Source organism: Orbicella franksi, chromosome 6 (genome assembly GCF_964199315.1).
Source record: "Orbicella franksi chromosome 6, jaOrbFran1.1, whole genome shotgun sequence".
NCBI classification, from domain to species: domain Eukaryota; kingdom Metazoa; phylum Cnidaria; class Anthozoa; order Scleractinia; family Merulinidae; genus Orbicella; species Orbicella franksi.
The window spans coordinates 12,251,656-12,276,655 of record NC_138150.1 but is presented as its reverse complement, the minus strand read 5'-3'; the positions used below and the strand labels follow the sequence as shown (position 1 = coordinate 12,276,655).

The 25,000-nt window shown below is 42.8% G+C and overlaps 2 protein-coding genes and 1 pseudogene across 4 annotated transcripts in view; 1 reads left to right on the top strand and 2 right to left on the bottom strand.

The window, feature by feature from the left end:
• LOC145489304 (uncharacterized) overlaps window positions 1–1,017 on the bottom strand; it is a 3,201-nt pseudogene extending 2,184 nt beyond the window's left edge.
• LOC145489642 (4-aminobutyrate aminotransferase, mitochondrial-like) overlaps window positions 1–25,000 on the top strand; it is a 129,110-nt gene that overhangs the window by 88,848 nt on the left and 15,262 nt on the right. For 2 of the 3 annotated variants that reach the window (XM_081468667.1, XM_081468665.1), the window contains 2 exons: window positions 3,537–3,592; window positions 12,409–12,480. In XM_081468667.1, the coding sequence (XP_081324793.1) occupies window positions 3,537–3,592; window positions 12,409–12,480 (128 nt within the window). The remainder of the gene's footprint in view (window positions 1–3,536; window positions 3,593–12,408; window positions 12,481–25,000) is intronic. The other variant, XM_081468666.1, reaches the window with a different exon arrangement.
• Window positions 22,180–25,000, bottom strand: part of LOC145489646 (uncharacterized) — a 3,705-nt gene continuing 884 nt past the window's right edge. Inside the window, exon 1 of the mRNA XM_081468673.1 lies at window positions 22,180–25,000. This exon is cut by the window's right edge and continues 884 nt beyond it. Within this exon, the coding sequence (XP_081324799.1) occupies window positions 22,180–23,682 (1,503 nt within the window). The 5' untranslated portion in view covers window positions 23,683–25,000.

Sequence of the window (25,000 nt, the reverse complement as noted above, 5' to 3'; positions counted from 1 at the left end):
TTAATCCAGGATCAGGTAAGAAATGAAGGCCTACTGCTGAAAGAACTTTATTAATAAGCAATCCTCTGAACTGTTCAACTAGATTCTCATTGTTTACAGCTGCCTTTGGGCATGGATCATAATTCCTGGTTGAAGGCTTTGCTGCCTTTTTCTTTTTCTTACCGATTTTAGGTTTGGTCATATCTTCTAAATTACTAGTTTCATTGTGTGTCCTCTTTCTTCTTTTCCATACGCATTTTTCGCCAGTGCAAGTGACCACTTCATTGTGTCGAAGAGTGTCTTCAAGATCAATGAGTGCCGCACCTATGTGACGGCAAGCCCCATCAGAGCTGTAAAGTGAAAGAAGGTGCAAGTTGTTAAACGATGAAATAAAAGTAGTATAAAACAGTCCACCCCATCGTTGTATTATGTATAACTTAAAGTGTAATCACAAAGAAAACCAGGTGCACTTACCTGCCAATGCAAGGACAGTGTGCAGAGAGGACAACACCGCCCTTCTGGATAATTGTCCCACCACCATACATCGGCTTGTTTCCTAAAGGTGTTTTCTCATTCCGTAGGTTTAACAGATAATTTTATGATGTGGTGTTCAAAATAGATGTTCTTGTTTCTTTGTAAATTGTACACATGTCCATCCCAGTGTAACCGGTACCCTTCGAGAGACTTGTTCGCCTTCAGGGATTCTTGGTCATATCCCTTCTTGTTTATTAAATAGCAGTATAAATCTCCCCAGGCAAAGTCTGGGGCATCTGAAATATCAGTGCTCCAGTCAGAATGGAGGTTAAAAAGATTCGGGATTGTACCATCTTTTGTAACCAACTTCACATTCACAACATCACTTATGGACTCACTGTCGTCTGTCAATTCGAGAGCAAGTTCGTGAGCTTTTTCTGTCAGTTCGACTAATTCTTCCTTTTTTTGTTGAAGACAAATATTCATCGAACTTGCAGGTATTTTTTCAAGTTCTGGAACCTTCCAGTTTTTATAATTTACTTCCTTTTTCGCCAAACCAGCCATAATCCATAACTTACTTGTATTTTCGCGGCAACTTTCCCCACATTAGCCTCGCATTCATGCGAAAGGGCCCACTCGTCCCAGGGCCATTGGGGAATACGAATATCTGAAAGTGAAGAATGATCATCGCAGTATATTTTCCAATTTAAGCAATTGGAAAGAAGAAGCCTGAGAAAAAATCAGGGCTTCAATGGGATTCGAACCCGTGACCTCCGCGATACCAGTGCGATGCTCTACCAACTGAGCTATGAAGCCACTCATTGGGAGCGAGGTCACTTAAATTGGAAAATATACTGCGATGATCATTCTTCACTTTCATCTACAACCGCAGTTCATATATGAATTATTTCATATAAACTTCACATCAATACGAACATCATCTATTTAACACCTCTTTTCTTTTGGCATTATTTTCAATTCCCCTGACGTTTAACGACACGATTATAAGAATCGTTATCTCAAATTAGCATATAAATATAAGATTACAAAAATTGTCTTTACTCCAACAAATAAATAATACATTAATAAGAAACTACGTAAAGGAATTAAGTAAAAAATATACTAAACATTTTAAACAGGCAAAAAACAAAGCGATTGAAACAAAAAAAAAGCAAGAAAAGCAAAACAAAAAAACAGGTGCAGTGACAACGACAAGAACAATTAAAAGGAAAATCAAGGAATTGGCTTTTGGTTTCGCGGTTTGGTCAACCATGCTCTACTAATTATGGGTCAGCACCGACTTTCTCCTCTCGCAAACTTCTACAGCGCCATTTGAAGATGGCGAAAAAAGGGTTTTAACCTCAAAGGTAGTAAAGAGTGAAACCCAGTAGCGTTAAATAAAGGTTACAAGGAGTTTTTGATCGGTTAGATGTCCAGCACCTGACCTGCTGGCCACAGTTTATCTCTTACGTAATATATAGATTTAGCCAAGCCTAAAAGCGGAGCTCCTGATTGCAATATCTGACCATGAAGGAAAAAGAAAATTATTTTTCTTGGATCAGAAACTCAAAAAAAAAACGATTGTGAGCATGTAATTGTTCAGCATGTGGTTTTGTGCTTTTTTCCGGTTAAATTTTAACAAACTATTCCCAGTAAGCCTAACCAAGATTGTAGAAATTACGTACCCATTATTAGGGACTTTCCAAGAGACAATTGTGCAAGGCATATGTCAGGAGAAAAGTCAACAACGCGCCAGGGGTTAATTTGCACCGAGATTTTGCCTTTGCGAGTATTCCCTCCTTCTCCTCCAAAGAAATAACCTGACTTGAGCCCGCAATCCAATCAGGAAACCAGTAACTGGTCAGTGGTCAATTTTAAAAAACCATGCACCCTCTATAAGCTTTCAACCTGAGCCTGCAATATGGTCACATGATACTGGTCAGCATTGTGACAGCTGTCGATTAACAATAGCATGGATGCCCAAAATCAAAGATGTAGCTATGGTAATGGTACTACTCTCAGTTTTCAAGGTATTGGCATACTAACATACGTACGGACGGACATATGGACAGTCACGTGACAACCAAAATTTTTGAGGCCTATGGGTTACCAAATTTTCTAAGGTGTGGGGCTCCACTTGTGCGACTTCGGCATGCAGGAGCTCTGCTATAGTTTATCTGTACAAGTGAATATATGAAAGATCTTATATTTGAACTGCGGAGAAAGATATGAATAGAAGACACTATTGATCATCGCAGTTGTACACACAACTTAAGCAGTTGTGAAATTAAAGCCTGAAAAAAATTCAGACCTGAACAGGATTTGTACCCATGACCTCTGTGATACCGGTGCAGTACTCTGCCAAATGAGCTATTAGGCCAACTGGGAGCTGGTCACTGGTCACTTCTGCGATACTGGGTATTATTACGAACTCACAAAGTGAGTCCCATTCAGGTCTGAATTTTTTTCAGGCTTTAATGATGACCATGAGTCACGATAAGATAAAATAATATTGTGAAGGCCATAATATCGCCTGCATAAGTACTTTATTGAAGATGTTTCTTTCCCCTCACGTATACACACAGCTCAGTACTCAGAACTTCATGAGTATTTAATCTCACTGCGTTAGATGCAATATTGATATAATCAACAGTTAACAACAGCCTGATGGCTCTTGACTTATCTTATGTCCTTGTTTTTCTTCGTAATATGTTTCATAATACCTTGTGTTTGCAAGTTTGCCTATTCTCCTTTTCAAAAGAGCAGTTAAGGATCCAGCTAAAACATTTGCTATGTTTGGCCAAGAGTCTTTATAAAAATAGTTCTGTTTTCAAACCATTATGCACAGACTTTCTATTGGAAACCATTTGCAAGTGCTCATTCACAGGTCTCTTGAGCATGTTGAAGCCTGGTGATTGGCCAAAGTGAATTCTTTAGTTTTGGTTTTACAACACTCAATTAAGACCTCTCTGTACTGTTATTTAAAGGTCTGTAACAGACTAGGAAAGAGCTTTCTTCAATAGTGTGTTGATAACACTCAGACTGAGTTCTTTTTAGCTAAATTCTTGTTTATTGTGTTTCAGGAGACAACCATGCAAGTGCTGCCTTCTTTAAATCTCTTCAGAGGATTGCTAAAGAGGTAATAATCCAATTGTCACGTTGCTCTTTTACCATAATGATTCAATTTAGTGCCTACCTTCTGGTGAGCCTCCCTTTGTAATAAGTGCTCTTCTGTTTCTGAACCTAAATGCCCCCGCTTCAATAAATGCCCACCCATTTTAATATGACACTCAATCAATTACAGTCAAAAGTCCACTAACGGCCACCTCCCTACAACAGCCACCTCTCCACAACAGCCACTTTTTTCGGTCCCGGCAGACAGTCCATAAATTCATGCTTAGTTTTAACCTCTCTTCAACGGCCACCTCTCCACAATGGCAACGGCCACTGAAATGTGTCCCGACCGCCAAAATAACCTCTTGACAACAGCCAGTTAATGAATGACTGATGAACGGTGTGTAAAAAAACACCGTTTTCTATCGTAAAAGGTCACCAAACTTGATCCGGCATACCACACATCATTGGACTCTGTTTCTGTTTAGTATCACTCACATGGATGAGGGGGGTTCTGTGACTGGGGCAAGTTTTGCTTAACTTTTGAGTCTCACCTTGCGGCTCGCCTCAAAAATAAACCCAAACTTGCCCCGTCCCCAGAACCCCCCTTATCCATGTGTGTAAGGTGGGTGTGATTGCTGTTGGAAAAAAGCTGTGATAAAAAATGTTGATTGAAGGTTTGCAAGTTTTTGTATTGCGATGGGGGATATTGTCAACCAGTCAGCTAAAAACATGATCAATATTTCAGAAGAGAGGGAAATTAATGAAAATCACCTTCAGTGTATTAAAGACACATGTTTGGTTTTGAATTAAGTTTTGGGGATCTGACTAATGAACAAAAACTTGAAATTATTGAAAACATATATAGACATTTTTTTTAATTTACCTTTTAAAGAAGATCTTAATCAGGAATTAAAAGAAAACACACAACTTTTTGTGTGATCCATTTCTGCCATTTTTAAAATACACAATGGCTATGTGTTAAAAAACACTTAATTGAAAGTTCGCGAGCATGTTGAATAGCGATTGATTAGCATAACGTGCTAGTGGTCGGACGTGTTTTTTGTTGCTCCTCGAAATGGCGTAGTAACAAGTGACCACGTTCCCGAAGCTAATCATTGAAATGCCGGAAGATAGTAGAAAACCTAATGAGCCCAAAAGAGGAAGAAGTAGGAAATGTCAAAGAGGAAGCAGCTCCAAAACGGACAAAGAAACTAACGATTCTGACATGATTTGCGGTCAACATGGCGACCAAGTTGACCAAGACGACAATCAGACAAGTGCTGTTCGCTTTGAAGAAATTAATCAGAAGCTTGACAAGCTCTTGACTCTTTGTCCTCTAACTGAAGACCTTAAGACCCAGTTAGCACTGCTAAAGGAAGAAAATACGGAGCTAAAGAAATCATTACAATGGGCGACTGACGAAGTAAATGATTTGCGAAACAACCAGAATGAAATGAGAACCAAACTAAATAGCTCCAGAGACATGTTGCAATATGTCCAGCAAGATCTCCAGATGCAGACGATACGCAACATTAAAATTGAAGCTCAGTCAAGGCGCAGTAACATTAAATTCTTTGGAGTGTGAGAAGCAGAAGCTGAAAGTAACCCATACAAAACAGAGAGGATCGTAAAACTTCTTCTTGTCAACGAGCTCAAAATGCCAAAGGAAGACGTGGCGAATTTAAAATTCGAAAGAGTACACCACATGCCAACTAAACGTTCAGCAAGGACACCAGCAAATAGACCAAGACCTATTATAGCCAAGCTGAGTTTTTACAAGGATAAGGGCCGTATATTTAAGCACGTGAAGAATATTGACCCTGAGTTAAAGATCGGTGTCGCAGATGACTATCCCAAGGAAATAGATGAAATGAGGAAGGCGCTACTACCAGTACTAAGAAAGGCCAAGAGGGAAAAGGCTTCAGCCTCATTCAACGTGGACAGACTTGTAATTAATGGTCAAATTTACCGTGGACCTGAAACTGAGAAGTTTCCTTTCTATGCAAAAGTTTTGTCTTTGTAAAATCGCTATCTGATCTTATTTAAATCACAAGACAGCTTCGGGAATCCATCTTACATGGTAAGCTGTCACATTTTCAAGGGAGTTGTTTACATTTAGGTGATATGCATACTTGAGACTCCCTTGCCTCCTTTGCTAATTGTTAGTAAAGTAGTCATAAGTGGCAGTTTCTAACTCTGCCACCGTTGATTGCTTTGCCCTAGAATTTCCTAAATTTTCGTGGCTTTAACTGTACAAATTCGATAAATTTATGCTGGCACCTTTTCATTTATTTGTGTTTAGGTTGGTTTTATTTTTCAGTGTTGATTTCCGTTTACATATCAAGAATGAGTACCCAATTAGGTTTAATAGATTCCGTCTTACAGCCAACTACAGAAGATTTTATAACAATTTATATACCCAAATTCTAATGCTAGTTAAACCAATGGCTTTGTCATCACGGCAAAAATTCTCCAATTTTATTCAAACCAATTTATTAAGATTTGAATATGACAACCCCGTTTAAAGCATCTTTTTGCTCACTTAATGCCAGAGGTTTGAACCAAGCATGAAAGAGACAACAGTTGTTTAGGTGGCTTCATAATTATAAATTTGACGTAATATTCCTTCAAGAAACTTACTCAACACAAAATGTTGAAGCGATATGGAAATCTGAATGGGGAGGGAACATCATTTACAGTCACGGAACAAATAATTCAAAAGGTGTTGCAATTCTCTTTAACCCCAAACTGGATGTACGCATAGGGAGCTCTGAAGCTGACAAAAACGGGAGATATTTACTACTAGAAGCTTCCATATTTGAGTCTACATTTTTGTTTTATAACATTTACAGCCCAAATGACAATAACAGTGAAATTACATTCTTCTCAAAGCTCAGTGACAGTCCCAGGAGGCACGCTGATATGCAAATTGTTCTAGGAGGCAATTTCAATTGCGCTCTAGCACCTTTGGATAAAACTGGCGGAACTTCAACTGAGAGAAAAAAGACAGTAATTAGCAAAATCAAAAACTTGTGCACGAATTTCGACCTCCAAGATGTGTGGAGATCACAACACCCCGAGAACATCACAATACACATGGCGCAATAACTCGTTGAAAGTGTAATGCAGGCTAGATTATTGGCTGGTTTCAAAAGAATTGTCAGCGCTTGCGACAGATTCCGGAATCATCACGTCAACGATATCAGATCATTCTGCAATAACTCTTCACCTGCAATCAAAAGAGTATGTTCAACGAGGTCCAGGTTTTTGGAAAATAAATAACTCTCTTTTAAGTGATGAAAGGTTTGTACAGGATCTATCGAGTAGGATACCAGAGTTCAAAACAAAACACGATTATTTGGATGACAAAGGCCTATACTGGGACATGATTAAAATGGAGGTGAGAGGTTTCTGTGTTCAATATACAAAACGAAAAAACAGGGAACGCCGGAATACCGAAAAGCACCTCCAACAACAAATTGATCATTTGATGAACCAGCTTAAGACTGACAGAACAAAAGAAAACATAGCAAAATTTTAGTGTCTCAGAGCAGAATATAATGCGATTGCTGAATACAGAACAAAAGGTGCTATAATAAGAAGCAGGATACGTTGGCATGAAAATGGCGAAAAAAACACTAAATATTTTCTGAATATGGAAAAAAGACAACATTGTAAATCACACATTTAAAAGCTTAAAACAAACGACAACAAGGAGATAAACGATCCTAAAACAATCTTGGAACAAGGAAAAATGTTCCATAAAAACCTATATACTGCAGCACACTGTAACAACTCAAATTATGAACAATTCTTTGAAAATTCAAATATTGCTAAACTCAAAGCAACTCAGCAAGAGGAACTTGAGCGTCCACTTCTCAACGAGGAGTGCTTTCTCACATTAAAACAGCGTTCCAAAAATAAAACCCCAGGAACAGATGGCCTTTCTGTAGAATTTTATTTGCGGTTCTGGTCTTTACTAGGAGAAGAAATGGTACAAAGTCTCAACTACGCATATGAACACGGACAATTGAACATAGCGCAAAAACAGGGCATTATCAAGATGATACCAAAAAAAAGGAAAGACAAGTCATTCCTTGAAAACTGGAGACCCTTAAGCTTACTCAATGTTGATTACAAAATCGCTACCAAAGTTATAGCACACAGGATTTCAAGTGTTCTTCCAATCATTCTCAATGAAGACCAAACCGGATATGTCAAAGGCCGGTACATCAGTCAAAATATAAGGCTAATCACAGACATCATGAAGGTAACAGAACTAGAAAGTATACCTGGTTTGGCTATTTTTATTGATTTTACAAAAGCATTCGATAAGGTGGATTGGAACTTCCTCTTCAGGGTGCTGCAAGCTTTTAACTTTGGTCCATGCATTCAAAAGTGGATTAGAACTTTTTACACCGATTGCTCCAGCTGTTTTATGAACAATGGATTCGCATCTGAGTTTTTCAAACTGGAAAGGGGTGTCTGTCAAGGTTGTCCGCTCTCAGGCTCTCTCTTTGTTTGCGCAAAAATTTTAGCTAACACCATTAGAAATGACAACACCATCAAAGGAATAAAAATTCATGACAAAGAATTTAAATTATCCCAGTACGCTGATGATACAACTGCCTTTGTTTCTGACACGAAATCTGCAACAAATTTATTCAAACTTTTGTCAAACTTTCAAGAATGTTCTGGCCTGGAAATAAATAAAAGTAAAACTGAAGGATTGTGGTTAGGCGCAAGCTGCAAAAAGACAGCAAGACCCCTGGGAATTGCAAGACCCCTGGGAATTAATTTCTCGTATAATGATGAAATTGTTTACAATAAGAATTTTGAACAGAAACTAATCAAAATGAAAAGCCTGCTTAACTTGTGGTATCCTAGAAACCTTACACTTTATGGTCGCATAACGATTCTAAAATCCTTAGCGATTTCCAAACTCGTTTATAATACATCTGTCCTAACTTTTCCAACAAAATTCACCGACATGGTAAATCAAGCAATTACACCATTTGTATGGAATAAGAAAGCTAAAATTAAATACAGAACAATGATAGGGCTGAAAGAGCAGGGAGGGCTAGACATGCCGGATTTTCAAATAATCAATGAAGCGCTTAAAGTTGTTTGGGTAAGAAGATTAAGTGACAGCAATGGAACTGCAAGTTGGAGTCATATCCCTCTTTGCTATCTACAACCAGTTGGTGATCTGTTTCTTCTGCAGTGTAATTTTGACTTAAAGCTACTTAAAGCTGATATACCGATTGATTTTTACAAAGAAGCTCTGTGCACCTGGCAAAAAATTAACTGCAGTACTCCTAATACCAAAAAGCAGGTACTAAATGAAATAGTTTGGAACAATCATCACATAAAGATAGAAGGATATTCCATTTATTACAAAAAATGGCTTTTTTCAAGGTAACAGATTCCTAACTTTTGAGGAATTCCGCATTTAAAATCATTTAAGCTTATCAAAATCAAGTATTTGGGAGTTTCTTTCCAAGTTTATGTGCATTTCACATCCCACTTAGAGTTCAGATCAATGTACTAAAATAAACAAGACAACTATAGAGAACACAAGTTTAATCTAAACTTAACTTGATGCCAGTTGAACATGGACAACTCAACATGAAAAACTTAAGTGTTTAAACTGCAAAGCGGTGAATGAAGGTCCTGCTTGATTGAACGTTGGATCTCACAGCAGATCTAATCAGCCAAACTTGAAAAGTAAAACGATAATACGTCACTACTGCAAGGCTGACACAACATCGTAGAGTTATAACAATATTTCGGCTCGCCTCGGGTTTAGATGTTACTAAATTATAAAAATGAAATTACAATATTATACAATGGTGCCGATGTTTGTCTTGTATTCAATAGCTGTTTCGTTCATTAAAAGTTGTTTGTTTCGCTCATATAAGCCCATTGAGGTCGAGGAATAAGACACATTCCCATCAAAGCTTACCACATTAGCTTTTCAGGTCACTTTCCAGCAAACAAATGCACATCTCCGGGTCATTTTGAACGCCTGGACGACTCAAATGCTCCTGAAATTCAGTCTTTAAGTTGGCCATAGTACTAATTCGAACATTCGAAGTCAACTCCACTTCAATTTAGCGAAACACCTTATATTAATGGTCGTGTAAAAGCTGCAAAATCATCAATATTCGGGCTGGCACGATGCACGCATTGAGTAGTAGGCTCGCACTGACTGCAAGGTTACTATTCCAATATGGTGTCGGGCTCAGTTACTATTCCAATATGGCATCGGGCGCGGTTACTATTCCAACCTGGCGTCAGACTCAGGCGCTCTCATTCAGGCCGACTAATTACAAGCAGTGTCTATACCTAAGTGAGTGAGTGAGTGAGTGACACATTTGCATATCGGAGTCCCTGCAACAAACACGTTTCTACGCTTTGCGTATCCACGAGTTTAAAAAGTGTTTGAAAAAATGTAAAGCTAATAAAAAGCCTTTAAGAAATTTTGCCGCTTTTGGGGGAGGGTGTTTTGAAAAAAGTCTGAAATATTCTGACAGATTTTCAAGAAGTTGTTCCGCCTTTATAAAAACGTATATGGAAGAGATGGAAGATTATGAAAAAGAAGTATTTCTTGCCTTCTTTGGCGGGAGCGTCGTGTTTGGGGACTTATTCACTGCCGCTATTATGTATTGTCTCTATTTAAGACAAAGCAATTAAAGCTTTGCAAGTATTTGGTAAAATGGGATGTGGCAGGAATGGTTTTCTCAATGCAAGCCACATGAAAAACAAAAGATTGAAAAAGGCAATGAAAGAAGAGCCTTACTGGGGCTTGGTAAAAATACATAAAGAGAAAAGCCGTCAACAGAGGGTACATCTGTTGGAAACACCGTTGGTTGAATTAATGCAAAGTTTAGACCCACAAGAAGTGATCAAGTGACTTTTGAAATAATCAGCCAATATTCTCTTGTCAAAAAAAAATATAAACATGCCTCGAGCAATCAGCTTTTTTTTGCTCTAGTGGTGTTACTTCTAGTGGTGTTACTGTCATGCATGACGTTGAGTGACAGACCAACAAAGGTCGCAAAACCCTCGTCGGGGGTGCTCGGTGGCTGTTGCCTAGCCCAGGCTAGGGCTTCTCCCGCTGCTGACAAGGCGGCTGTCATTCTCATTGAACCTCTGGGACAGAGGTTGAAATCCCGAGGGATCTCTGAGCACCCCTGTTGCCAGTAGGGCTGGAGTGGGTTCACCCAGGGGTACTGTCTACTGGAAGACATCCCCCACCACTCCTAACAAAGTGCCTGCACATGCCGTATATCCAGAAGCACTGCCATTTGAAGCACTGCCATTTGCTTCGCTAACAATTGGTTATGTAAATCACATATTTATATGGCTTGGTCAGGCTTTCTGCATACTTGTGGTACTCTTTCTCTGTCATTCGCTGCACATGCGCAGAAAAATGAGAAATTAATTTGGAAAGACGTAATTGTTGCCGGGTATTAATTAGCTGCCTCAGACAAGGCATCGACGACTTCGCATGTAATATCACACACATTTTTTTGCCACTCTGGTGTGAAATATTTATTCACAAGAAACACAATCAAGTGTAAACAGACGATCAAGTTTTTATAATATGCAAATGGCATCATGTGTTTTCAAATGTTAATTCAAAGCCGCGGGGTTGGTTATTTTTTTATCAGTTCGGCTTCAACTTTGCCGTGGATCTCTTTCTCTAGTTTGTCAGCATCAACAATCGTTCCGCTCGACGGTTGTCCAAGCAGCTTGGCTTGTACTTGTTCTTTCAGGATGTTGTACTGCTGAGACTCGGAAAGAATGTCAAACTCATGGGCAGACACGGCGTTGTTATTCGAGGCTTTGGATAACAATCTGTTGACTGTGTCACGTTTGGCGACACCGAGTGTGGTAATCTCTTGATGCTTTTTAATTTTCGCCTCAAGCTTTCTGCGGGCGATTATCAGCCCTGAAGAAACAAGAGCGAAACATCTGCTGACGTCGCCTAATGGAACTGTGGCTGGCAGGCCAACCACAGACAGAGCCGAGCCAAGGCTCACACTTGAAAACACTGCAGAGAGAACACTTGAGCCCGCAGCACTCCAATTAACAAATTTTTTGGCCCGTTTGTATTTTTTCGCAACAAGGCGATAGTGTCTGACTTCTTGGCCCAAAGTGTTGGCCATCTTGTTGATCTTTTGCAAACGGAAATTTTCAGCAGGCGCTGTCAGTACGGGATAGAGAGGCTCCTCAGGAGGAGCGGAAGGCAGAACGTTCGCAGACGACATAGTATATAAAGCTTTAATTAATTTCTAATTCAAATTCCAGAGGCATACCTTTAAAATCAAAGAGCTCGCCATGTTCATGTTTGACGCTGACAGTTATGCTATTTACATGGGCATTTGTGGAGCAGTCACGCAACACCTGTTACGGGGTAGAATCGTAGCTTACTTTTGCATAAGGCAAACCTTTTATGTCAAATCTAGCCAAAAGGTCTGATCTCTTACCGTTTAAAAAGTTTGTATTTTTGTCGAGCAGATCGCAATGAGTAAAATATGTCATTGGAGATGTAAGCCGTTTTATGAATGTTTTCAATCTTAAATTCCTCCCAATACCAAGCAAATGAGCAAAATCATGGTCAAGGGTAATTGGTTTTAACCCAACATTTTTTATTACTAGCTGACCAAAAGGTTGATTTGTTTCTGTTTCCAGTTTGTAATTATAATTTTCGAATATGTTGTCTATTTCTTTTGCCAAGCTCTCTAAAGTGTAATGCCCTGGAGGAATTTTAGAAACATTCTTAGCTGTAGAATCTTGAGTTCCCAACTCAGCTGAACCTACATTTTTCAGATTGTGCCAGCTATTGTACAAACTGCAAGAGAGGAGTCTGATCAAATGTACCTTTGGGAGCAGTTCCTCAAAGTACACAGTTTCTCTGTTATTTTTTGCAACAATCGTAAGCACAACCATTGTATTGTACAAAAATAGAATATTCGAAATGGACAGCGCTGCGTTCAAAGACTTCCAAAGATGGGTGCAAAGGCCTGATATGAAAGCCAAAAAAGCCACAGCCCAGACAAACGCGTGGGCTGAATTCACAAAACAGTTCCCGAATGCTGATAAAAACCAATTTGTGGCGCAAATCAACATCGAAGAAAAGCGTAACATCACAGCAGAAATGTTCTTCAAAGAAGGGCCAGGCTCTCTCCAAAGCATGTTTGGTTCAGACAGGTGCTACTGGAATCAAAAATGAAAGCTGCTCTTGGTTTGGCAGGCACAGCAGGCTTTCTGTATCAATTGTCGCCAATGAAAACCAAAAAAGCGCTGGCCATACCCGCTGTAAATTTTGCAGAAACACCTGCAAGCCTGAAAAAAATTCTCAACCAACCCATAAACATCTATGTGACCCCAGACGTCGTCTTCATGAGAAAATTCAGAGAAATCTTTCAACAAACCAAGCTAAGGTACAGCACGGTGGCCAAATCGAAACGCTGGCTGGGGGGCCCTCGCATGCAATATTGGCCACAGCAGCTCAACTTTGCCATGTTTTGTGCAACACAGGGCTGCAGAATTTCATGTGAAATATTTGACAGAGGCATGACACTACTGCCACAAATAAGAGCATTTTTCAAATTCCATGTGTATTTCACAGTAAGACGAATTTTGTACCAGCTTGGCGGAATTCAGAGCATCAGCACTTTGCCAGGTGACCCAACCTTCGACAAATCCAACGACCATTACGACGTGGCTTCATACAAAAGGATCTGCGATGAGTTTGGCGTAGATTCATCCGACAATTTTCACTTCACACACGGGGCCAACCACGGGCTGGGAAGCATATATTTTTGTGTCAGGCCGCCCAACGAAAACAGAAAACCCGTACCCAGGCTACATATAATTTAGTGATGAAGGTGGGAAAGCAATCAAAGGAAACCTGATTTCTTTCATTGAACTGGAGGATGTGCCCCAGCACGACTGGTTCACCCCCAACACAGCCTCTGGGTTGACGCAGGCGGGTCTGGCGCGCATAAACCAGTCAATCAAAGCGTTCGTGCATTGCATCTTGGGCGTGCAGGTCAACATGCGAAGCAGTATTCTTGGCCAAGGCGGCCAGGCAAAAGAAGCCTAGAGCAAGTTCTTGGTGCTGATGGAAGACGCAATCAGACAGCCCGACCTGACCCAGAGCGTGCAAAGGTACCAGCTGGCGGTAGATGAAGCCAAAGTAAGACTCAACCTGGCGATCTGCCTGGGTGCGTGGCTGATGCCTGCAAGAATGATCATCAACACTGAAACCACAGTGGGGTACAATGAAGCTGGGGGTCAACAACCAGGTAAACCCAGGCACAAAAAAAGCCGTGCTCAAACTCATGGCAGTCGGCCCATCAAAAATAAACCCGCCCAATAGCCACCCATCCAACCCAATACACAAAGCAGCCATGGCTGCCCAAACAGGCAAGCCGCAGCCAAAAAAAGATGAGCCCACGGCACAAGAAGCGCCCTCGCCCCAAGAGGAGCAAACAACGAGCCAACATGAAATCAACAAAACAGCTGTGATAATAGGGAGCGTAGGGGTCATGGCGTTGATCTTAATCGCCTTGCGTTAGGCCCGTTTTTTGATATATTTTTCGAAAATAAACAAAACAGCCGCCAACATCAGAAGCCAGGTGTGCTCGGCGAGATAGCCAACCACCTGCCCGGCCGTTTTGAAAAAAAAGCTAGCGACCTGACCGATCAGCCCGGGGAGGAGGGACCCCAGCTTCATGCCAATTTCTTTGAGGCCGGCCTCCAAAGCTTTGCCAGTGGCTTTCTAAGTGTTTGTAACCATGCCCACAACAGCCCCAATTGTGACTCCGGCAGCCAAAAGGATGGCTGTCACAGTAACGCCATATTTTTTGAAAACTTCTCTGATTCTTTAAGCGAGAGGGAGACCCCTTTCTCGTTCTTCGATTTGAGTTTGCAAACGCGCGAGCTCTTCATTTCTTTCTGCCACCCGGGCTTCTGCGGCTTCTCTATCAGAGGGTGAGGTGTTATCATCTTGGATAAGCACCCGGTCTTCTTCGCTTTGGTGCTGCAGCTCGCTTTCTTGCTCTTTCAGATTGTTCAAAGGATTGGTGCTGTTCAACCTTTGTTCCACGACATTTCTTTCACTTCCTTTCTCCGCGAGTCTTGTTCTGAGTCTGTCTACCTTTGCCTGTGCTTTCTCTTTGTTTTTTGCTTGTTTTTCAAGTGTGGCGACTCTTTTTTTGCATTTTCAAAATTGGTTTGATAATTTTTTTTCAAAAGCTTTAGCCTTTAGATTTCTGCTTCATTTTCAACATTGGTTCCCTGTTCTGATTGAAGAGCATCGATCCGGGCCTGGGTTTGCTCAGTTTTTTGGCGAAGCTCTTTCATTTGAAGTTCTTCTTTTTCTCTTTTTGCGGCAAGGTCCTCTGCCTGTTTTAGTTGATTTTCAGCTTCTGTCAGTCTTTGGCGTGCGATTTCTTCAGCTGTTGGCCCAAGTACATCTTTAAAGTTGTCTAAAAAACTTTTCATGAAGCCTGACTCGTCGTCTTTTAGAATCTTGTACTCGCCCTTTTTGAATCCTACAGCAACAACTTTCCCCACATTTTTCCCGGTGCCTCTTCGGATTTTCATTTTTTGAAAGTTTGCCCTGGAAAATTTTCTTTTTATCATGTCTACAGTCTTTCTGAGTTTTTGCCTCAAAGTGCTTTCGTTTTGCAGGTCCATGATTGACCCAGTTCTTTCAAGCAAAGGGGTTGTTTTATCTTCATCCCCCCCAAATGATGTCTCCTCAGTATAAGATGTGTCAGGCTGCCGACTGCTCTTCTCGTGCTGCCTCATTTGCATTTCGATTTCTTTGCCCCTGTGGTAGGGAGTGGATGCCGTGCCTGGCTGAAAGGGTTGTGTTGTGTTTTCCTCTTGTTCGTCATCATCATCATCATCCTCCCACAGGTCTTCATAAGCAGGATTTTCATAGCCGCCTTCTGCCATCGCAATATATTTCAATTATGTTCTTTTTTAAATTAGGAAATAATTAAAGTTTGTTATACCATGTTGTCTGCGAACGTTCTACCTTACGCTCCTCCTGGTGAAATCCCAGACAAGCTGTTCCGGACGTACATGGCGAAATCTGTGAGGGCCATGAAGGTGTCGTGCGCTGTCAAGCGAATAACCTTTGATACCACTGAAGCCAACCCTGGCAACACCCTGTACGTTTCGGTGCCCAAGCTAAACCAAAACAAGGTGCTGGTGCCCAGCTCGCTGGCGCTGCACTTTGACATCGACCTGGAGAGCGGGCATGTCAACAACTTTCTCGTTAAAAACATTACGTGTGTGCTAGTCGACAAGCTGGTCATGAAGTTTACGGGGGCCACCCTGCAAGACACGGTGGGGTATGACATCTACAAAATGTTTGAAGACCTGTTCCTCCCAGTCGAAAAACGAGACATCATGGTGCAGGAGGGGATGCAGATTGATAAATTGAACAAGATACGCTTGAAAGCCAGGGACAAGGCAAGCGACCCCACTGAAACCAAGCTCAACAAAATCTTCGGAAGCAAGTACTGAATCAGGCTCGACCACCAGATCTTGACCGACCACAGCATTTTCTACCCCCAGGCCCTGTACAACGACCTCATTTCCGAAGTGACGCTCGTCCCTGCTTCACAGGTGGTCAGAGGCTCAGACGCCACCAAGCTAAAATACAAGCTTACCAACATCCACCTCGAGTACGAAATGATACACAGTAAGTTTCTCGGAGAAGAGGCGCTCAGCATGTATCAGGCTGGAAAAGAGTTCGCTTACGACCACGTGATGCAGCACAAAATCATGACCTTTAAAAAAGGCACAGATTCACGGCTGAACATCAAAGTGGACGCTCAGAAACGGTCCTGGAAACGGATCCTACTGCTTTTCGTGGAGCCCTATGTCGCAGGCATCCGGGACTCGGAAAAATACATCTTCCCTGACATCACCAAAGTCAGTGTCACCCTCAACGGCTCGACGAACATGCTGTATAATGAAGGCATCGAAAGCAAGGACATGTGCAAAAGAAGCCAGCCACTTCTTTGTGAAAGAAAAAGCTAAACTGAACACATGACGCTGGAAAAGTTCTACGCCGGCGACCGGTTTGGGCTGCTTATCGACCTGTGCTCCATGGCCGACCAAACAATGCACGGCAGCGACACGCGGCTTGTGAACACCACCGACGGTGTCCAGCTAGAAATTGAGCGGAAGACCTACGGCTCAGGCGCCGTGAATTGCCATATCTTCTTGATTGCCGATGCCCAGTTTGACATCATGGGAAGACAGCTTGAATCTGTGCTGTATTGATTGGATAAAGATCTGAAACATAAAATGGACCTCGGCAACATCACCTTCAATGCGCTCATCGTGGGGCAGACCAACTCAGGCAAAATAAAATTCCTCGTGAACCAGCTCTGTGGCCCTTTTCACGGCAAATTCAATTACATCGCACTCATCTGCCCGATGTTCGCCCATAACAAGATGGTTTTCCGCTTTGCTGAAAGAGATCTGCGGCTTTTCGTAGTCATCTGCAAGCAGCACAAAGTGGAACTTTGGCTGAAAATGGCGGGTTTCGTTTTTGAAGGCGCCAATATGCTGATTGTCCTCAATGACTGCGCAGCCTCCAAAGATGTGAAAGGGCGCACCGGCAAGCTCGTTAAACTCAGCTTTTCTGCCCAGCACATGAACATCAGCATGTGGGTGTTGACCCAGCAGCTCTCCAGCATCGTGAAGCCTTTCCGTGTAAATGTGGCAGCCGTCGTGCTGTTGTACACCCCTTCAGCCAAGACCACGAAGGCGATTTTTGAAGAATACGTGGGAGAGCTTTCGCAAGGTTACCTCAAGCAGCTGATTGCGAGGCTGAAAGAGAGAAAGTTTTCCCACCTTGTTTTCTCTCTTTGCCACCCGTATGAGATTAAATTTGCGTATAAAAAAGGAACAACGTCAACTAAATGGCTGCCATTGCAGATGACAATATTAAAGTTATGGAAGAAGTCGCTCAGATGCTCAAAACCGAGCCCTCAGGCTCTCCTGGCGGCAACACGCTTGCTCAGCCAAACATCCCTGCCATACGTGAACAGCTGGCAATTCTGGTTTCTACAGGCAAAGTAAAAGAAGCTATCAGCATGCACCTGACACGCGAGCAGGTAAAGCGCTTCAATGACAAAGAAGTTGAAAAGCACTACAAAAGGTATGAGACATACGTTGGCGCCACTGAAACTTTGATCGAAAACTTCCTGACGTTGGCCACGAAAGCGTTCGGCATGGTGGTGCGGGTCAAAGATGCCAAGGCTTTGCAAAATGAGCTGAAAATGATTATATAATTACTAAAGAGCTGTCAGCCCTGGCGGGCAGTCTTGCTTTGCGATGTGGGCGGTTGCTTTTCGATGTGCGCGGCGCTGATCACAACGAAACATATCGATTTCAGTCCACCTGAGCAAAGCCCAGCAGTTGTTGAGCAAACTGCTGAATAATTAGTAAGCATTGCCCAGCGATTCGTTACTTCAAAAATACCAACCACACGGCCTGCGAAAAACCCGAACCGGGTGGCTGCAGGGAAAGCCGTTGCTGCAAGAACAAAAAAGGTGTGCGAAGCTCAGAAAAGAGCCGCTGAAGCCACTGAAGCCGCAGGTCTCGTTCCTCCTAGCAAAAAGCAGCCAAGCGTTCATGAGGTGCCTGTTGATGAGGCACCAAAGGAAGACACAAAAAACGTTATCAGCATGATTCAGTGGCTCAGTATAATCAGCATCGTGGTTTCCGTCATTGGCCTCTATTACAAACGCGAAGATATAAAAAAGTTTTTCAATTGACAACCTGCTACGCCTCAACCAGCCGTCAAGATGCAAGCCCCTGTTGATACGCAGCTGCCTCGACCGGTGCAAAGAAGAGAGCTCTAGCGTATGGATTGATATTTAAAAATAAAAAGACGCACATTATACAATGTCAGACAACAAGCTCGTTAATACAGTCATGGATGTGGCCGTTCTCACCAGCTTAACTGCCGGCATCGGCTGGATTGCAAAAAAAGTGGTGAAAGAGAACTTTACCTCTGACCCCAGCAGCAACATCAAGAACTATGCAAAATTCACGGCTGTCCTGGCAGGTAGCATCGCACCCAAAAACTACCTTGAAGTCCAAAAAAAAAATTCTTCCAACTTCGGTTTAGCGAAAAGAAAATTAATATTGTCATAATACCAATGGCACGTTCTTATTTTTTCCTCAAAGCCCTCTCAACGGTTGCGTTATTATATTTTTCAATGACGATATCTTATTTTACCGCTGATGCCATAAAATTTGTTTGGTTGGATGTTATTGAGGATTCTGGTTACGATGACTCTGATTTTGAGGATCTTGGTACTGAACACTTTCCACTACCGGACAAATGCCATCCACCTCCTCTGTACGAACCCCCCCACCACCACTGCAATACTACAATTTAAAAAATATATACGAATGTCGCCATCTTAGCTGTTGCTTTTTCATATTTTGGGTTAAAGTTTATTTCAAGCCTTATTAATACCGCTTCATATTTTTGGTATGCGATTCCTTACGAAGACAGAAACTACATTTATTTCGCTGTCTTATATGTTCTTTCAACATAGTTTTTATTAACTTTTGATTCAAAATTACTTTTTCACATGATATATTTTTTGAAAGTAGAGCTCCGCTTTTTGGAAAAAATAAAAGAAATAGAAATGATGAGCCATACGTCCATATGGCTAAATACACGCGCAACCACACCATGCTTCTTGATTGGATCGAAACCAACAGAGAAATCAAAGAACAGGCAAAGCAAAACTTCACGAACACCGATTACGCGTTCAAACTCTATAACCAGGCCCACCCAGACAAACAGATCACAATCAAAGAGCTTTGCTTCGCTGACTTTTATCAGCCCAGTGAGGAGCAAAAACAAGGCAAGCTTCTTTTTGTGGGCGGCAGCACACTCGCTCTTGGCTACGCAGCTTTCCGTTTTCTTTGAACATGAAGGCGTAAGATATAAATACACGCTAAGCTGGCTAAATTCTACTACAGCCACCAGGGCTACTGGAGAGGCAATCGCTGCCATAAAAAAATTAGCGGACGCTACGAAAGTCCCTGAAGAAACCGCCAAGCAGTGGCTCATCAAACAAGCCCCGCGATATATTCCACGACCCAAATTCAATGTATCGTTGCCTAACACGGTCCACCAGGCAGACCTTCTTTTTCTGCCTCATGACAAGCTCCCTCGGGGCTGCAAAGTTTACAAATACGCACTGACTGTTGTCGACGTCGCCAGCCGTTACAAAGAGGCTGAGCCTCTGACCTCCAAAGACTCTGCGGAAGTTGCGGAAGCTTTTCAGTTGATTTACAAGTGCAGCCCTTTGACGTGGCCTCGGCTGCTGCAGGTCAACCCTGGGTGTGAGTTCATGGGAAGCATGACCAAAGAAATGGAAAACCACAAAACCACTATTCATTGCGGCTGCCCTGAAATTCACAGAGACCAGGCTATCGTGGAGCATTTCAACCCCACGCTCGCCGAGCGCTTGTTTGGGCATCAGTATGCCGTAGAAATGCTGCTGCCTTCAGGTCAGCGGTCGACTTCCTGGGTCAAAAGGCTCCCGATGTTGTTGGCACTCTTAACAATGAGGTCACTAGTCTTATGGGAAAAAAACCAGCTGTAGCTATCAAAGAGAAATCTGTCACCTCAAAACCTACAAAATATTCAAAACCTGTTGGTTTGAAAGAAAAAAAACTCCCCCCACTTATTAATGTACGATATTTGTATCAGCCCAGCAAACTTGAAGGTGGGACTAAAAGAGCTACAGACCCAGTTTGGTCGAAAGTATACCATTTTGAAAGAGCCGTAACTAAACCAAACGAACCTGTTGTCTATTTGTCTGACAGGCCTAAGCGCGGTTTGTTCACAAAGAGCTATTGGTTGTGCCTCCGAATACTCAGCTTCCTCCCGAACAAGTCTGTGCCTGATCTTTTTGTGCCCGTATGCCAGCATGTGCACGCCATCATCTTCTATCAACCACTTCGTGTCGAACAGCGACAACGAGACCTTGTCCATACGCATGCCGTAGATCTCGTGGCCCTCGCTTCTGAAGATGTTCATCCCGTGCCAAAACTGCTTTCTCTAAAACAACGCCTCTTTGTATTGCTCATGTCCCTGTATGCTTCTTCCGTCGTCTTTTGTCATTACGATTGGCTTTTTGTCTCACATTTTTCCCCATATCGGGCTTTTATCAGACTGTAAAAGAAGTCATACATCAGGATCTTGCTGTTTTCTAAGATCGGCTTGTCCAGGTACAGTTGTGTTTTATACATGTGGATGCCTCCCATGTCATTTTCGAATATCTCGTGCCTTGCATACGAGGGGCTGGCCACCAGGCGGCAGATTTTGTCGGTCTCCCAGCTCCGGACGATTTTCACATCAACACGGCTCCTCAAGTTTTCCATAGTTTTGCCGAACACTGAGTTGTTCATCAGCTTGTAGAAGTTGGTCTCGAAATTGCTCTTGGCCTCTTCCCTGAACTCCGTGTTCATCCGGATGTAGGGCTCCATCCACCGCTCCTGGTCGAACTCGAGTACCCAGTGGACCTTTTTCAGATGCATGCCTTGTTTCAAGTATAGCTGCAGGTTCCTGTAAAGGACCACATACTTGCTTTTGTCCTCCAGCGTAAGAACCAGTTTGTCACTTTTCAAAAAGTCCAACCCCAGATCTTCCATCATTATTTTTTGGTTTCCCGACATCTGCTCAACCCCAATTGCCTTTTTCTCTGGCGCAAGCGGGTAGTTGTTGTGAGATTCGTGGAGCTCCTCCGGATACTCCAAATCCACCTCTAAGATCCAGCCTATCCGGGAGTTTTCTTTCAACTTCATGATTTGCTCTTCGGTGGGCATCACTCGCTTCCACGTGAAGCCTCCTTTCGGCAGCGGCAGGCTCATGGCCCAGTCGCACAGGTTATTCGTGTCCAAGTACAGGCTGTACTTGTTCGGCTTGCTTGGGTCATAGTCGGCCACCCGCGGGTTGTTCGCCTTCACGTACCGCTTACTTGCCATCGAGATGCCGCCCTGCATGCCTTTTTCGATAAACAAATGCATGTCCAGGTCTATCAAAAGCTCCAGCTCGATGCCTGTCTTTTTCAGCAGCACATCCCAGCTCAGTCCTGGTGCTGTGTAGTAATGCGCCGGGTCTAGCCCGTACTTTCCCATGCAGACTTTTCGGAAGTTTTCGAATACGTCTGCCAACAGTACGACGTCGGTCTGCACGTACAGGTCATGGTAGTCGCCGAGGGTCTTGCACCCAAACTCGGTCCAGACTTTTTGCGCATGGTCGTACTCTTCGTCAGTTATTCCTTTGCCTGACAGCTTTGAAAAGAACTCTTCCTGAGGTGGTAACGTTGTCTCGGCGAACCTGTTGAAGCTGTTCATGTACTCGTACAGATAGATTTCTTTCTTCAGGATCAGCTTCCTGTTTTCATCGTCTTGGCATGTCCTTTTCATTATTTCCATGTCTTCCGGCACGCTCCCCTTCACCAGCGCGTCAAGGCTGCTCATCATGAAGTTCAGGCTGTCGATAAACCTCAGATTTCCAAGCGAAAAAGAGACTTATTTCTCCATGTTGTTCGGGATGCAGTTTATATGCCCAGTCACGCGTGACATCACCTGCATCAGCAAGTGGCCGTCATATCCCTTCAAGTTGTGAAAGATCACTGGTATCGGTGCTGTTTTGGGCTTTATGCGGAGCTTCAAGTTGCAATCGTTGTGTGCAGCCCCCCGATATTTTCCTGTTATGTGGCAGTGGTCTTTCACTGCGTCTCTGTAGTTGTTTACCATTAGCGGCTTTCCGCAAAATATGCAGGCTTTGTTCTCTGGGCCTTTGGGCTTTCTCTCTCTTCTTGGCCCAACGAACCCCCTCATCGCATTGTAATAACACCTTTTGTGGCTTTGGCCGCGATACTCGCCCGTGTTGGGGTCGTACGCGTCAAATGCGTCTCTGAAGCCTGCCTTTACCAGGCTTTCATTGCAGATGTGACATTCCGTTGCGGTGTTGAACTTTATCCAGTCCTCTTTTGTCATTACGATTGGCTTTTTGTCGGCTAGCTCCGACCTCATAAATTTTTCGTGGTACTGTAGACTTACCAAAAACTGGTACACCGCATCTCCTCCACGATACATGTAAGGTCCGTGCGTCTGTCCGTTACTTTTCACGATTATATATGAAAAGCTGCAGGGTTCATGGACTTCGGTTTGTATCACTGCCTGTCCTTTTTGGGCGCAGCCGCGGATCTTCCTTATCAAAGACTCAAAGTCGGCGTACACCATGAACGGCGCTTTCACCTGCTTGTGGTGGTTCTTGAACCTGACTTTGTTTTTACCCTTTTTGGGCAGCTCGGTTCTTGTGGGACGTTTCAGCTGCCCTATGCATTCCGGTTTGTGCCTTTCCAGCAGCTCCTTTCTTTGGTATCCGCGCAAGCCGCGTTCGCAAAAATGTTTGCTCTCGTTGTGCCTGTTTTGATCATACAGCAGTCTGTTGAGCCCTTTCACGTGGGTATAGTGCGATTTTTCTTTATCCTGTATTAACCTCAAGTTGATCCTCGGGAGGCTTCCGTCTTTTTCACTGAGCCTATGCACGATAACACGCTCCTCTTCCCATCGGAAGACATTTATCGCCAGGTTCGGGTTTTGTTTTTCTAGCTTGTCTATCTGTTTCACCGGTGTTGGGAAGGCTATTCCTGTAACATTCAGCCCGTTTTCTGTGGGGTAGATTGACGGCCTTGCCGGATTTTTGTCAACTGTCGCGGGAAATAATGCCGCACGCAGCGCCCATCTCAAGCACTTGTTGTCCCGGTTTTTGACGTTGATGATCGCTTTTTTGATTTTTAGCTTTTGAGGCAGAATTATATAGCTACCTCCACGAAAAGGCTGGTATCGGGCGACATTAACGAAGGCATCCAAAACGGCTTCTGCCACCCAGCCTGAGCCTCTTTGAGACCATGCCTCTATTTCGCCTTTGAATTCATCAATGGATTGGCGTAATACGCTATTTACTGTTTCCACGTTGTTTCTGTTAAAAATCGCTGGTTCTCTCTGTTTAAAATAACGTTCCATTTGTTGTTTTACACCATCTCTAGTTATCGAAAACCTAACGTTAAGCGCAAACTGCGTTTTAACGCTTTCTAGGTTTCGGATTTCATTTTCTACCACTTCGAATTTTGCTTTCGTTTTTTTGTGCGAATTTCAGAAGGTCTGCTTTAAATTTATAACCAAATGGAACCATCATTCTCCATACACGAAGCCATTCGTCGAAGTTGATTCTTACCAATCGAAAATCAAAATCCCTTCTGGGCCTTAAAGGTAGTTGAAGCCTCTCGTTCTCTTCTTGCGAGATAGGACCGAAAAACATCTCTAGCACATCAGAAGAAAACCTTGACGCGGCCATGATTGCTTTATACTGAGACAGGCCCCTTCTTCAATTAAAAATAAATCTATGACCAATCTCTTAGACAGTGTGCAACACACATGGATAAGGGGCTTCTGTGAACGAGCAAGTTTGGCTTTATTTTTGAGGCGAGCTGCGAGGCGAGACTCAAAAGTTAAGCAAAACTTGCCCCGGTCACAGAACCCCCCTTATCCATGTATGTGTATCTGTTTTATTGATATATTTTGATCATAAAGTTGACAGTTACTTGTGATAATACATTGTTCGTGGCTAGTCTTACGCAGCTCGTTTCGTCCCGGCGAAGGGACTCATCAGAGACCTTTCTGCTTGGCAAACACGTTGGGCATCGTGCCCAAAGTCCCGTTCGCTAACACAATGATGACAGCCATCTCGCCTTATATCGCATAAGGATTCCCGACCGCACAAATTCACAAGTGAAAATTGTTTGTGGCTCATCCTACGCTAGGTATTTATATGCTAAATTAAGCATTTCTTTTAAGAAAAGAAACGTTGCATCCCGGAAAAAAAAAATACAGTTGTCATGTTACACCCCTACCTCCCCATAACGGCCACCTCTCTACAACGGCCACTTTCCTCTGTCCCCAAGGTGGTTGCTGTGGAGAGGTTCGACTATAGTCAATCAATATTAATTTGCCTCGGTTGTCTATTACGAGACGCACTTATCAGTGTCTCTCTGGAGCAAGAGGTGTCAGTAGACCCTACTGAGCATTTGTGGAGAGCTTGTGTTGAAATGCAGAAGCTACATGATATCATCATGATTATAGATATCACAGCATATGGCTGCACTTAACAACACAAGTGATGTCTAATAGTATATTGGCTATTAGTACAAGACATTGACTTAGAACATCCTAGTTCAACTAGTGGATTAGTAGTCTGCAATCTCATCTCACCATAACAGGTCTCATGTGCACAAGGCTGACAAATTTTGTTTGGCTCCACCAAAAATCTTTAAAAAATTGTCTC